We start from the raw sequence: 14,617 nt of genomic DNA on the forward strand, positions 1-14,617 counted from the left end.
CCCCTCTCCCAGCTGCTCCCTACACCCCCTGGGAAATGGGCTGGATGCCGAGCTGGGGGCGGGGGGTGGCTCTGTCCTGGGGGCCCTTGCCAGATGGTGTCCCTAGGGGCCAGAGCATGGAGCTGTCCCTTGCTGGGGCCTTTAATTAGCACAAACCTTCCACCCTTCACCTTGTCTGTTTTCCTTCTCCGAGTGCTCTTGGGACCTTGGGCTCTCCATCTTTCCATGTATGTCGCCCCAGAGAGCTAGGAAGGGGAAGCGGCATCAAGTGCCTGGAAAAACAATCCCGCTACTTGAGTTCCTCCCCAAGACTCAGGAGTTCCGGCCCCATGCCATCCTATTTCAAAATCCAGGCACTAGATATGCCACATAGAAGCCAGGAGTGTAGGCCCCCAGATCCCTCCCCTCTCAGACCCTGGGGTCTCAGTCCCTTCTCTCCAAGGACCCAGGAATTTGGGCCTCTGATCCTCCTGGCCACCCTACCCGCCCCCTGCATCCCCCCCACCCCACCAGCCCCATACACACACACACACACACACACACACAGGACTTAGGACAGATGTTCACCGTCTGATTTCCAAATCCTCCTGGGCCCATGTGGGGGTGGGGAGAGATTGGCAGTTAAATCCACCCACTCTAAGACTTAAGACCAGATATTCTGACCCCTGTCACCCTCTTCCAAGTGCACCATGCTGCAGGCAGGAGACCTAGGAGTTGAGTCTCCAGCCTCTCAAGGAACCAGGAGATCAGGCTATCAGCGTCTCAGCCAGCAAAGGCCTGAACCACCAGTCCCTTACAATCCTGTAAGTCCAACCTCTACTCCCAACACCGCCCCCGCCCCCACCGCCATTTAGGGACACAGAATCTGAGCCTAAGAACAGCCTAGAATCTGAATGTGGACCCCCCAGTTCTTACAGGTCCAGGAATGTCAGATCAGGGTTCCAGCCCCCCAGCCCTCCTTCAGGCTGCTCGGGGTCCCTCCCACCTGCTCGGCCAGCTGCGCAGCGTGGGAACGCCCCAGCTGGGCTGCATGGAGCCGTCAGGACAAGCTGCGCGGTTCCCAGCCTCCCTGCCTGCCCCAGCCCGGCACCGCCGCCTCCCAGCCGTCGCCCGGCAACCAGGCCGAGGGGCCCGGCCGGCCGAGTGGGGAGAGGGGCTGGGCCAGGACTGCGGGGTCCTGGGAAAGGAGGGGCCAGGGTCCTGGATTCCTCGGTCTTAGGACCTTTGCAGCAGTAACAAGGGAATAACCCTCTGTTCCCCACTTTGAGGAGGGGTTTTGAGGCTGGGGGAGTCAAGGCAGGGGTCCCAACAGTCCCCCAGTTATCGGCGTGCCCTCTTCCCGACCCGCAGGCCAGGGGAGCCCTGGACCCCGCCTCCCCCAGGGCGCGGAAACTGGCGAGGCCCCAGGGGCCCCCATTTATAGCTCGGTTTCCACTGAGCGCAGTCCCTCCAGGACCTGGGCTGAGCAAGTTTCTTCCACTCTTTCCTTTCCCTCCTCCTCACCCTCATGCCTGCCCCTCAACCCCGGCAGGGCGCAGGTGTCCAACCCAGCCGGGACCCCCTCCTCGAACCCAGGTGTTCCGGCTCCCAGACCCCAATTGAGCTGGGGGCGCCCACCCGCCGGGGGACCCCGCCCTGCATCCCCCATTCATCCACGTCCAGCCGCGGGAGTTTCTCAATAGGAAGAGGGCGGAGCTCCCGGGAGGCGGACCCGGGCGGGGCGAGCTGGATCGGGCCCTCTTGGGGTCTCCCAGAGACCCAGGGCGCGGAACTCGCAGGCATTTCAGAGCGTCAGAGGCTGCGGATGAGCTCACTTGGAGGACTCCAGGCCAGAGACAGGGGTTCTCTAGGCTGGGGCGAAGAGTCGAGCGCGAAGGGGGCTCCGGGCCAAGGTGACAGGAGGAGTGCTTCCGAGGAAGAAGTTGACGGGGAGGCCCGTGCGACGGCAAATCTCGTGAACCTTGGGGGACACACGCTCAGGATGCGGGTCCCCGCCCTCCTCGTTCTGCTCTTCTGCTTCAGAGGGAGCGCAGGTACCGCACGAGGGGAGCGGATGAATATGGGGTGCGTGTGGGGGGATTGCTTGCGGGCTGCCCCTTCACTAGGGAGAAGAGAGTTGGGGGCTGGGACCCCTGGGTCCTGAATGAAGGGGCTCTTGAAGGTGCTAAGCTCAGCCCTGCTGCCCCCAACTTCCCTAGGCCCGTCGCCCCATTTCCTGCAACAGCCAGAGGACCTGGTGGTGCTGCTGGGGGAGGAAGCTCGGCTGCGGTGTGCTCTGGGCGCCTACTGGGGGCTAGTTCAGTGGACTAAGAGTGGACTGGCCCTAGGGGGCCAAAGGGACCTGCCGGGTAAGACGGTTCTCTCCACGCTGAGATGGGCTGGCTAGGGGTAGAGTTGCTGGGCTCGGCTGTACCTGCAGTTTCTATTTTGACATTTTAAGTTTGGGAAATTGATGGGTTTGGGTAAACATTTAGGAGTCCTGATTTTTGAGCTGCTTCTTTGGGGGTGACCCATAGAGTTTTGGAATTATTATGTTATTGCAAAATAGTAAATAGGCCAGGTGCGGTGGCTCACACCTGTAATCCCAACGTTTTGGGAGGCTGAGGCCAGAGGATAGCTTGAAACCAGGAGTTTGAGACCACCCTGGGCAACATAACAAGACCTTATCTCTAGAAAAAATATATATATTTTAAACAAATTAGCCAGGCGTGGTGATGTGCATCTGTAGTCCCAGTTACTCAGCAGGCTGAGGTGGTACGATTGCTTGAGCCCAGGAGTTCAAGGCTGCAGTGAGCCATGATCAACCCACTGCACTCCAGGCAATGGTGAGACCCTGTCTCAAAAAAAAAAAAAAGGAAAAGAAAGAGAACATAAATGCAAAAAAGTACAGTAAACATAAACGGAAGGTTTACCAAATAATATAGACACTCACACAGCCAATACCCAAGTCCACTGCTAGCTCCCCAGAAGCCCCCGTATTCCTTTCCCCTATCATAGCCCCCCTCCCCCTCACTCCAGAAGTAGTATCTAACCTAACTTTTATGGCAATCATTTTCTTGCTTTCCTTTCTGAATTTATTACCCCCAAGTTTGCAGCGACTCTGGGTTGGGAGGGAGTGAGAGTCTCTATGGGCCCAGTACACACTCTTTAATAGTGTCTTACCACCAAATGTGTGGACCAGTCAGAACCACGGTGTGCTGCCTCCTCCCTGACTCCAGGGTGGTCCCGGTACTGGATATCAGGGAATGCAGCCAATGGCCAGCATGACCTCCACATTAGGCCTGTGGAGCTAGAGGATGAAGCATCATATGAATGTCAGGCTACGCAAGCAGGCCTCCGCTCGAGACCAGCCCAACTGCACGTGCTGGGTAAGGACCTTGCCCACTTGTCCCCTGGGAGCCCAAGGGGGCAGCCAGTACTAGCTGTGAGTAGCAGAGTCCAGGGAGCCCAGGGGAGTGGTCAATTGGAGCTGAGAGGATCAGGATCCATCTCTGACCCCAAATCCACCTTGCAGTCCCCCCAGAAGCCCCCCAGGTGCTGGGCGGCCCCTCTGTGTCTCTCATTGCTGGAGTTCCTGTGAACCTGACATGTCGGAGCCGTGGGGATGCCCGCCCTACCCCTGAATTGCTGTGGTTCCGAGATGGGGTCCGGTTGGATGGAACCACCTTCCATCAGGTCAGGTCCAAATTCCTGTGCTAGCCTTTGCCCATTCAGGGAAACTTGAGGTACATTCTGACCACAGGCTCATCCCGAGGAGAAGACGTGGGAGGGCAGGGGTTCAATGGTTTGGACTCTTAAAATATGATGCAGGGTAAAGATTCTAGGGCCAGACTACCTGGGTTCAAATTATGTCTCAGCCACTTGCTAGTTGATTGATCTTAAATAAGTTAGTTAACCTCTCTGTGCCTCAGTTGCCTTATCTATACAATTGGAATAATAATAGCATGCATGTCATAGGGTATTGTGAGGATTAAATAAATAAATACTTATAAATGCCCAGAAGAGTGCCCAACACATAGTGAACCCTATATAAGCAAGGCAAGCTTGTCCAACCTGTGGTCTGTGGGCTGCATGCAGCCCAGAACGGCTTTGAATGTGGCCCACTACAAATTCATATACTTTCTTAAAACATTATGAGACCTTTTTGGAACTGTTTTAGCTCATCAGCTATCATTAGTGTTAGTATGTGTGGCCTAAGACAATTCTTCTTCCAATATGGCCCAGGGAAGCCAAAAGATTGGGCACCCCTGATGTAAGGGGTAGATGGCATTATTATTCTTATCCATCCCTCCAGATCCTGCTGAAGGAAGGTACCCCTGGATCAGTGGAGAGCACCTTAACCCTGACCCCTTCCAGCCATGACGATGGAGCCACCTTGGTCTGCAGGGCCCGGAGTCAGGCCCTGCCTGCGGGAAGGGACACAACTATCACACTGAGCCTGAAGTGTGAGTGCAGCTGGCCCTGGGAAAGAGGGGTGTGGGGCCCTGACTCCTGGGTATGAGGAAGGAGGGGACTGTGGCCCCTGGGGAATGAGGAAACTGGGACCTGGATTCCTGGATCTAAGAGAGCAGGAGAGGGCCAGGTATGGTAGCTCATGCCTGTACTCCCAGAACTTTGGGAAGCCGAGGCGGGTGCATCATCTGAGTTCAGGAGTTCAAGACCAGTCTGGCTAACATGTCGAAACCCGTCTCTACTAAAAATACAAAAATTTGCCGGGCATGGTAGCACATGTTTGTAATCCCAGCCACCTGGGAGGCTGAGGCAGGAGAATCACTTGTAATCGGGAGGCAGAGGTTGCAGTGAGCTGAGATCGTGCCACTCGGCAACAGAGTGAGACTCTAAGCAGGAGAGGACAGATGGCTGGGGTCCCTGGGGAAAGAGGAAGCTGCGCCTTGACTCTCACATCTGGGAGAGTAGGAGAGGATAGAAGTAACTGGGGGAATTGGGAACCGAAAGCCCAGACTCCTGACTCAAAGGGAGAAGGGGATTAGGGGCCCAGACTCCTGGGGTGGAGGAACCAGGGACTGGACCCCTAGGCCAGTGACAGAGGTGTTCCTGGTCCTTGCCCACCTGACCATTATCCCACCCTCACAGACCCCCCAGAGGTGACTCTGTCTGCTTCACCACACACTGTGCAGGAGGGAGAGAAGGTCACTTTCCTGTGCCAGGCCACAGCCCAGCCTCCTGTCACAGGCTACAGGTGAGGACGAAGACCACCTCTCCCTAGCCCCAAGGGTGAGCTTGGGAAGGGCTGGGACCTGAGTAGGTGTGCCGGAGAGCAGGGACAACGCTAAGAGCGCCACCATTTCCTCAGGTGGGCAAAAGGGGGCTCCCCGGTGCTCGGGGCCCGCGGGCCAAGGTTGGAGGTCGTGGCAGACGCCTCGTTCCTGACTGAGCCCGTGTCCTGCGAGGTCAGCAACGCCGTGGGTAGCGCCAACCGCAGCACTGCGCTGGATGTGCTGTGTGAGCTGGGGCGGGGCTGTGGGTGTGGTCAAAGGTGGGCGAGGCTTTCAGGGTTGCTGAGGGGCGGGGCTTGGAGGGGCGGGGCCAGGAGAGTGGGCGTGGGGTATTAGGAGGAGGAGAGAGTGGACTTGGGGCATATTCTTGCGCCCTAGAGGGTGTGGTGTTTCTATGGGGCTGATCCCGGTTCAGAGACTGCATTCCTCCCCGGCCTTGTGACCCCTCATCTCCTTCGTCCAGTTGGGCCGATTCTGCAGGCGAAGCCGGAGCCCGTGTCCGTGGACGTGGGGGAAGACGCCTCCTTCAGCTGTGCCTGGCGCGGGAACCCGCTTCCACGCGTAACCTGGACCCGCCGCGGTGGCGCGCAGGTGCAGCCCTAAATCTGAGGCGGTGGCTGGCGGGGGACCAGGCTTCCTTGCAAATCCGGCTTCTGACGCCCCTTCCCTGTCACAGGTGCTGGGCTCTGGAGCCACACTGCGCCTTCCGTCGGTGGGGCCGGAGGACGCAGGCGACTATGTGTGCAGGGCTGAGCCTGGGCTCTCGGGCCAGGGGGGCGGTGCCGCGGAAGCTCGGCTGACTGTGAATGGTGAGAAGGCGGGGCTTCCTAGGGGACCTAGCCCGTTCTGGGATAGGGAGTGGACAGAGGGGGCAAGGGCTAATGCAGTGGGAGTGGCCTGGAAGGAGCTTTACTCCCAGCGGGTCCTAGAGGCCGACCTACTGAAGGCGAGGCTTTTAGGGGAATCGGAGTTTGGAGGCAGCATGGCCTGATTAAGGTTAGCGGAGAGTGCGCTGGCCAGACCAGGCTTTGTTACAGCCTTTGGGGAGGGCAAGGCCTCTCCTCTGAATGACCCACCGTCTCCATCCCAGCTCCCCCAGTAGTGACCGCCCTGCACTCTGAGCCTGCCTTCCTGAGGGGCCCTGCTCGCCTCCAGTGTCTGGTTTTCGCCTCTCCTGCCCCAGATGCCGTGGTAAGGAAATGTCACTCCTCCCGTGACCCATCCAGCCGTGATCCCTGACCTCCCACCTGGCCCCCCGAAACTACTGTGACCATCTCTGACTTCCCAGACATCCCTCCTGCTTCTTCCTCCCCTCCTTAGTCTCCTCGGTGTCCTCCCTCTTTTATGCCCCCAGGTCTGGTCTTGGGATGAGGGCTTTCTGGAGGCGGGGTCGCGGGGCCGGTTCCTGGTGGAGACATTCCCTGCCCCGGAGAGCCGCGGGGGACAGAGTCCGGGAATGATCTCTGTGCTACACATTTCGGGGACTCAGGAATCTGACTTTAGCAGGAGCTTTAACTGCAGTGCCCGGAACCGGCTGGGCGAGGGAGGTGCCCAGGCCAGCCTGGGCCGTAGAGGTGAGACCCCCGCTCGAAGACCCCAAATCTGGAGAGTCTAAATCCCACAAACTCAGGGATCCCCCAGCCGATGGTTGCAAAACCTCAGACCCTCAAATGCAGAGACCTCCAAACCTTGGGAGTCTCAAAACTGTGGCTCATTGATTCCCAAGAACCCCCCAACCACAAATGCCTTCACATTCTGAATCCTAAACCGAGAGACTCCTCACACCTAGGGACCCCAAAAAGAGAAACTCCAACGATTGCAAAGCAAATTGCAAAGTAAAGGACCCCTCCAACTCCAAGACTTCCTAAAGCCAGGGAGTTTAAACTCACTCTCAAACTTGGGGAACCCCAAATTCAAGGCCCTTTGGATCTCCAAATGTGCCACCTTTTGAACCCAGGGATCCCAAACTCAATCCCTGAGCCCCTGCTTCCTGGTTCCCCCTCAGCCTTCTCAGGATGTCCCCTCTGCTCCCTGCAGACCTGCTGCCCACTGTGCGGATAGTGGCCGGAGTGGCCGCTGCCACCACGACTCTCCTTATGGTCATCACTGGGGTGGCCCTCTGCTGCTGGCGCCACGGCAAGGGTTAGTGCCTGAGCCCCGCCCCAGCTCCTCAGGCCCCAGCCCCACACACACCCTGCCTGCCCAGTGACCTGACCTGGCCTTGGGCCTTGGCTCCAGTCCCATTTCCAGCTCTGCTCAGGGCTTAGCTCGCCTTCAGGTTCTGGTTCCCTCCTTAAGCCCTAACCAGACCTTCCCAGGGTCACATTCCTAGGTGAGAAGGATTCTTATTGGTTTCCAACATCCCCACCCGATCCACCTCATTAGTTCCCAGTCCTCTCTCTTCCCGCTTATTGGTCTGCACACATTGTGACCCCGCCCATCGCTTAACTCCACCGGTCGCTGTTCGTCAGCTTCAGCCTCTTTCTCCGAGCAAAAGAACCTGATGCGAATCCCCGGCAGCAGCGACGGCTGCAGTTCGCGAGGCCCTGAGGAAGAGGAGACAGGCAGCCGCGAGGACCGGGTAGGATGCCAGGGTCTCCAGACCCGACTGTGCCTTCAGACCCAAATAATAACCCAGTCCCAAGAGGGCCCCCAAATTCAAACAGGACTCTAAGGCTGGGCATGGTGCCTGATGTTGGTAATACCACTTTGGGAGGTGGAGACACAAGGATCACTTAAGGCCAGGAATTTGAAGCCAGCCTGGGCAGCATAGCAGGACCCCATCTCTACAAAAGTACAAAATAAAATAAAATAAAATAAAAAATGAACCGGATATGGTGGCACACACCTATAGTCCCAGCTACTCAGGACACTGAGGTGGGAGGATCCCTTGAGCAGGAGGTAGAGGCTGCAGTGAGCTATGACTGCACCACACACTCCAGCCTGGGCTACGGAGCAAGACCCCGTCTCCATTTTTTTTTTTTTTTTTAAGTAGGAGGTTCTAGTCTTTTTTTTTTTTTTTTTTTTAACAGAATCTCACTCTGTTACCCAGACTGGAGTACAGTGGCACAATCTCGGCTCACTGCAACCTCTGCCTCCCTGATTCAAGTGATTCTCCTGCCTCAGCCTCCTGAGTAGCTGGGATTACAGGCGCCTGCCACCATGCCTGGCTATTTTTTGCATTTTTAGCAGAGACAGGGTTCCAGCATGTTAGCCAAGTTGGTCTCAAACTTCTGGCCTCAAGTGATCCTCCCGCCGCAGCCTCCCAAAGTGCTGGGATTACAGACATGAGCCTCCACGCCCAGCCTGAGGGCTCTAGTCTTAACAGTGACCCCGCACCCAAATGTCACCCAAGTCCATGCCCCTGACCCTATTATTCCATAGGCCCACTATATCCCCACAACCCTTTTTTTTTCCTTTTTTGAGACGGAGTCTTGCTCTGTCGCCCACTGGAGTGCAGTGGCGCAAACTGAAGCTCCACTGCAAGCTCTGCCTCCCGGTTTTATGCCATTCTCCTACTTCAGCCTCCAGAGTAGCTGGGACTACAGGTGCCCGCCATCACGCCTAGCTAAATTTTTTTTGTTTTTTTGTGGTTTTTTTTGCATTTTTTAGTAGAGACGGGGTTTCACCATGTTAGCCAGGATGGTCTCGGTCTCCTGACCTCGTGATCCGCCCGCCTTGGCCTCCCAAAGTGCTAGGATTACAGGCATGAGCCACCGCACCTGGCCTTTTATTTATTTATTTATTTATTTATTTAGAGACAAAGTCTTGCTCTGTCGTCCAAACTGGAATGCAGTGGTATGATCCTGACTCACTGCACCCTCCACCTCCCAGTTCAAGTGATTCTCGTTCCTTGGCCTCCTGAGTAGCTGGAATTACAGGCGCCTGCCACCATGCCTGGCTATTTTTTGCATTTTTAGCAGAGACAGGGTTCCAGCATGTTAGCCAAGTTGGTCTCAAACTTCTGGCCTCAAGTGATCCTCCCGCTGTGGCCTCCCAAAGTGCTGGGATTATAAGGCATGAGCCACTGCGTTGGCTTCTCACAGCCCTTTTATTGTCCTGAGTGCAGTCCCCAGCGTTCAGGTGCTCTTACTCTCTCCTGCCTGGCCTCCACTGGCTGACTGAAGGTCCTTGGGGTCTAGCATTGGGGCGGGGAGATCCTCTGGCTATTCCTTCTCACTAAGTTCCCTACCCCAGGGCCCCATTGTGCACACTGACCACAGTGATCTGGTTCTGGAGGAGGAAGGGACTCTGGAGACCAAGGTGAGTGTTGGGAGGGGTGGGGCTCCCTTCACTGTTGGGAGAGGCGGGGCTCCCTTCACTGTGTTTCCATCTCTCTCCCACGCCCGTCCCCTCCTTTTTCCTTCTGTTGTCCTCAGAACTGGGACTCAGCCCACTCCTCCTGCCCCCTGGACCATCTCACCTAGCTCCCAGCCTCAGTTTGCCTATCTGCAGACTCTGCCCACACATCTGTCCCAGCCCCAGCCTCCATCTGGAGCCCCAGATGGGGCTCACTGTGCCTGTGCTCTCCTCATCATGGTCAAGCCCCCTTTCAGCCACCAGGTCCTACACTGGCCCCATATCTCCCCAGACCTGTCCTTCCTCTGGGGTCCTACCTCAGGACAGCCACATTGACTCCAGGCCATCCCCAGGGTCAGAGCACTTCTCTCTCTCCTCTGTACCTAGCACATGCCATTCTCTCTCTTTCTCCTTTTTTTTTTTTTTTTTTTGAGACGGAGTCTCACTCTGTTGCCCGGGCTGGAGTGCAGTGGTGCAATCTCGGCTCACTGCAACCTCTGCCTCCTGGGTTCAAGCCATTCTCCTGCCACAGGCTCCCAAAGAGCTGGCTAATTTTTCTTGTATTTTTAGTAGAGATGAGGTTTCACCATGTTGGCCAGGCTGGTCTTGAACTCTTGACCTCAAGTGATCTGCCCACCTTGACCAAAGTGCTGGGATTACAGGCGTGAGCCACCGTACCCAGCCAGCATGCCATTCTCTTGGCCTGAAACACTCCTACCTTCCTTCCCATGTCTACCTAATTCCCTCCTTTAGTCCTTCAGTCTCAGCTCAGACATTTCTTGTTCCAGGAAGCCCATGCTTCTGTTGGGGGAATCCCCCCCAGTATTTCAACATAGATTCTTTCTATTTTCTATAAGTGTCAACTGGCTGAGAAATAAAAAGAGACCGTATAAAGAGAGGAATTTTACAGATGGGCCACCAGGGGTGACATCAGATATTGGTAGGACTGTGATGTCCACCTGAGTCTCAGACCAGCAAGTTTTTATTAAGAGTTTCAAAAGGGGAGGGGGTGTAAGAACAGGGAGTAGGTACAAAGACCACTTGCTTCAAAAGGCAAAAAGCAGAACTACTATTAAGGGTCTAACAAAGATTACATGCCTCTAAGGGAACAGGACAAAGGGCAAAAGCAGAACCACTGATAAGGGTCTATGTTCAGCAGTGCACATATTGTCTTGATAAACATCTTAAATAACGGAGAACATTGTTCGAGAGCAGAGAACTGGTCTGACCACAAATTTAGCAGGGCAGAGATTTTCCCCACCCTAGTAAGCCTGAGGATACTGCAAGAGACCAGGGCGTATTTCAGTCCTTATCTCAATTGCATAAGACAGACATTCCCAGAGCGGCCATTTATAGACCTCCCCCCGGGAATACATTCCTTTCCCAGGGTATTAATATTAATATTCCTTGCTACAAAAAGAATTTAGCAATATCTCTCCTACTTGCATGTCTGTTTATAGGCTCTCTGCAAAAAGAAAAATGAGGCTCTTTTTGCCCAACCCCGCAGACAGTCAGACCTTATGGTTGTCTTCCCTTGTTCCCTAAAAATCGCTGTTATTCTGTTCTTTTTCAAGGTGCACTGATTTCATATTGTTCAAACACACATGTTTTACAATCAATTTGTATAGTTAACACAATTATCACAGTGGTCCTGAGGTGACATACATCCTCAGTTTATGAAGATAACAGGATTAAGAGATTAAAGACAGGCATAAAAAATTATAAAAGTATATTTGGGAACTGATAAATGTCCATATTAAAGTGAAATCTTCACAATTTATGTTCCTCTGCTGTGGCTCCAGCTGGTCCCTCTGTTGAGGGTCCCTGACTTCCCGCAACATGTTTCCATCATGGCAGCCTGATCATTCTGCCTGTGTTCCACCCATCACAACCATGACCACTCTGATCTGGGCTTCCTTATCCCGCTCTCTATGCTGAGGGCTCTGCCATCACAGCCCCTGTCACTGCCTATGACTTTCCCAGGCACAGCCCTGACCCCTCTGGGTACTGTCTCATGATTTGTCATTTTTCCCTTGGTGTGGGATTCTGTGAGGACAGGGTTCAGTTCTATCTTAGTGACATGCCTTGTAGCAGCAACACAGGGCGTGACACTGAATCAAAGCCTAGAGGCTGTTGGGCAGGTGAGTGCCTCTCTCCTGTTCCCTCTGTATCTTCCACACTGACACCCCTCAGCAGGCCTATATCCCTCTGTCTCTACCTTTCTCTGCCTATGTCCTATCCCTTCACCTCTTGTCACTGTTCTTGTGTCTCACTTTCTCTCTCTCCCAGTCCATGTGTGTCTCTGTGTCTCTGCCCATTCCTGTCTCTGTTTCTCTCAAGGTCTGGTCTATTTCAGTGTGTCTCTCCATCAGTGACCCTCATCCCCCCTGCATGCTCACAGACCTTACTGAGTCCCATTTGTCCCCTCAGGACCCAACCAACGGTTACTACAAGGTCCGAGGAGTCAGTGTGAGCCTGAGCCTTGGCGAAGCCCCTGGGGGAGGCCTCTTCCTGCCACAACCCTCCCCCATTGGGCCCCCAGGGACCCCCACCTTCTATGACTTCAACCCACACCTGGGCATTGTACCCCCCTGCAGACTTTACAGAACCCGGGCAGGCTACCTCACCACACCCCACCCTCGAGCTTTCACCAGCTACATTAAACCCACATCCTTTGGGCCCCCAGATCTGGCCCCCGGGACTCCCCCTTTCCCATATGCTGTCTTCCCCACACCTAGCCACCCGCGTCTCCAGACTCATGTGTGACATCTCCCCAATGGAAGAGTCCTGGGATCTCCAACTTTCCATAATGGATTGTCCTGATTTCTGGGGAGCCAGGACAAGTTGGCGACCTTACTCCTCCAAAATTGAACACTAGGGGAGGGAAAGATCATTACATTTGTCAGGAGTATTTGTATACAGTCAGCTCAGTCAAAGGGGATGCCCCAAGTGGGAGCAACATGGCCACCCAATAGGCCCACCTATGCCCCGGTGTAAAAAAGATTCAAGATGGCAGGCAGGCCCTTTGAGGAGAGATGGGGACAGGGCAGCAAGTGCTGGGAGTTTGGGGCCGGGATGGAAGTTGTTTCTAGCCACTGAAAGAAGATATTTCAAGATGACCATCTGCACTGAGAAGAAAGGTAGCATAGGATTACATGAAGATGAAGAGCATACCAGGCCCCACCGTGGCTCACCCTGAGGGGAACTTTGCTCGGCCAATGGAAATGCAGCCAAGATGGCTGTGTACTCCCTAGGAACCCACAATGGCCACCATCTTGATTTCACTTTCCCTAAAGACTCAGAAAGACTTGGACCCAAGGAGTGGGGATACGGTGAGAATTAGCACTGTCGGGGCAAAGGGGAATCTTGGGATAAAAATATTTATGTTTAATAATAAAAAAACATCAAAGAGGCAAGTGTGGCTTAGGGAGTCTACTGTCATTATTACCCTCCATCAAGGAAGGGGTCCATTAGACCTGTCCCAAGGTCCCTCCTCTACCCTAGCCTATGAGGTGGCTGTAGAAGTAAAACTGTGAGCCACCTCTCAGCCTCTTGCTACCTGCAAAGCACTCTAGACTCTTTATTTTTTTTTTCTTGAGACAAGGTCTGGCTCTATGGCCCAGGCTGGAGTGCAGTGGCACCATCTCAGCCCACTGCTACATCCGCATCCTGGGCTCAAGCCATCCGTCCACCTCAGCCTCCCAAGTATCTGGGACTACAGGTGCACACCACCACACCCAGCTAATTTTTGTATTTGTTGGTAGAGACAGGATTTCATCCTGTTAGCCAGACTGGTCTCAAACTCCTGACCTCAAATGATCCGCCTACCTAGGCTTCCCAAAGTGCTGGTATTACAGGCGTGAGCCACTGTGCCCAGTCATGGACTCTTTTTATTTATTTATTTATTTTGAGACACAGTCTCGCTCTGTCGCCCAGGCTGGAGTGCAGTGGCCAGATCTCGGCTCACTGCAAGCTCCACCTGCAGGGTTCACGCCATTCTCCTGCCTCAGCCTCCCGAGTAGCTGGGACTACAGGCGCCCGCCACCTCGCCCAGCTAGTTTTTTGTATTTTTTAGTAGAGACGGGGTTTCACCGGGTTAGCCAGGATGGTCTCGATCTCCTGACCTCGTGATCCACCCGTCTCGGCCTCCCAAAGTGCTGGGATTACAGGCTTGAGCCACCGCGCCCGGCCGGACTCTTTTAATATACATCTTCATACACACACGCGCACACACACACACACACGAGTTGCAAACAGAAAAGACACACACATTGGCATGTATGCACAGACACATGCATAGATGTCCACACAGTTGCACACATGTGACAGGGCTGCCCCAGGGGTCCTGGGAAAGACAGAATTCTACACTCTCATTAGAGGAGACGAACGAGTGAGCCCTGAAGTGGGACAGAGAAGGGGAGACTATAGGCATGAAAATGGCAATCCCCTGGTCCTTACAGCAAGGGTGGAGATCCAGACCCTAATCCTGGGGCGCCGCATCCACAGTGGGCATGGTGCTGGTGCCTGCTTGGGTGATCCTTAAAGAAAGGTCCTGGGGGCTTTGGTTCATGGATCCTTGAGCTAGGAGTTAAAGATCCAGGCCCCTGGGACCCTTGGGAAACAGAGCAGGAAGACTGAACTCCTGGGTCTGAGGGAGAATGGGCTGGGGGCTTGGTCTCTGGTCCTGAGAGAGAAGGTGCCCAGACTTCCGGATCTGAAAGAGGAGGGGACTGGGTCTCAACTGCTGCCACCTTGAGGGGACATTTTGGAGGCCTGTGTTCCTGAGCCCTCAACAGAGGAATTTACTAGGGGACAGGGGTCTCTGATGCTTGCATCCTTGGAGGACAAAACTGTGAGTGTCTGGATCTAAAGAGGGTGAGAGTCCTGCGAGAGGACTCAAAATCCACAACGGGCTGAGCCCAGCCGGACTCCTGGCTGGGCCGTTCATGGGGCGCGACGTCTGGAATCTCCAGGGGCGGGGGCCTGGCGCAGGCTCCAGCCCGGGGTTCCCGAGCTGCTCTACTCTGCGCGGAGCCGCCACGCTATTGTCCTGGCCAGGAAGGCGGGGCCGGCGCGGGGCG

General features: G+C 54.9%; 2 protein-coding genes across 6 annotated transcripts in view; both read left to right on the forward strand.

Moving 5' to 3' along the window:
* The first annotated feature begins 714 nt into the window (after positions 1-714).
* Positions 715-12,962, forward strand: KIRREL2 (kin of IRRE like 2 (Drosophila)). Of its 5 annotated transcripts, XM_011948369.1 has the most exons (17): positions 715-803; positions 1,779-1,797; positions 1,903-2,033; positions 2,199-2,348; positions 3,219-3,368; positions 3,515-3,675; positions 4,295-4,445; positions 5,095-5,200; positions 5,315-5,463; positions 5,701-5,828; positions 5,914-6,046; positions 6,328-6,428; positions 6,592-6,811; positions 7,275-7,379; positions 7,709-7,818; positions 9,435-9,500; positions 11,967-12,962. In XM_011948369.1, the coding sequence occupies exons 3-17, from the start codon at positions 1,982-1,984 to the stop codon at positions 12,300-12,302; spliced, it is 2,118 nt and encodes a 705-aa protein (XP_011803759.1). In that variant the 5' UTR covers positions 715-803; positions 1,779-1,797; positions 1,903-1,981; the 3' UTR covers positions 12,303-12,962. The 5 variants fall into 5 exon arrangements, with proteins under 5 accessions (XP_011803759.1, XP_011803768.1, XP_011803744.1 ...); XM_011948354.1 differs by lacking the exon at positions 715-803 and having other exon boundaries at positions 1,439-2,033; positions 11,967-12,005; positions 12,275-12,962; XM_011948352.1 differs by lacking the exon at positions 715-803 and having other exon boundaries at positions 1,439-2,033.
* A 1,062-nt stretch (positions 12,963-14,024) lies between these two features.
* Positions 14,025-14,617, forward strand: part of APLP1 (amyloid beta (A4) precursor-like protein 1) — a 12,469-nt gene continuing 11,876 nt past the window's right edge. The window contains exon 1 of the mRNA XM_011948384.1: positions 14,025-14,388. Within this exon, the coding sequence (XP_011803774.1) occupies positions 14,362-14,388 (27 nt within the window). The 5' untranslated portion in view covers positions 14,025-14,361. The remainder of the gene's footprint in view (positions 14,389-14,617) is intronic.

The sequence above is a fragment of the Colobus angolensis genome, unplaced genomic scaffold, assembly GCF_000951035.1.
Source record: "Colobus angolensis palliatus isolate OR3802 unplaced genomic scaffold, Cang.pa_1.0 Scaffold107, whole genome shotgun sequence".
NCBI lineage: Eukaryota > Metazoa > Chordata > Mammalia > Primates > Cercopithecidae > Colobus > Colobus angolensis.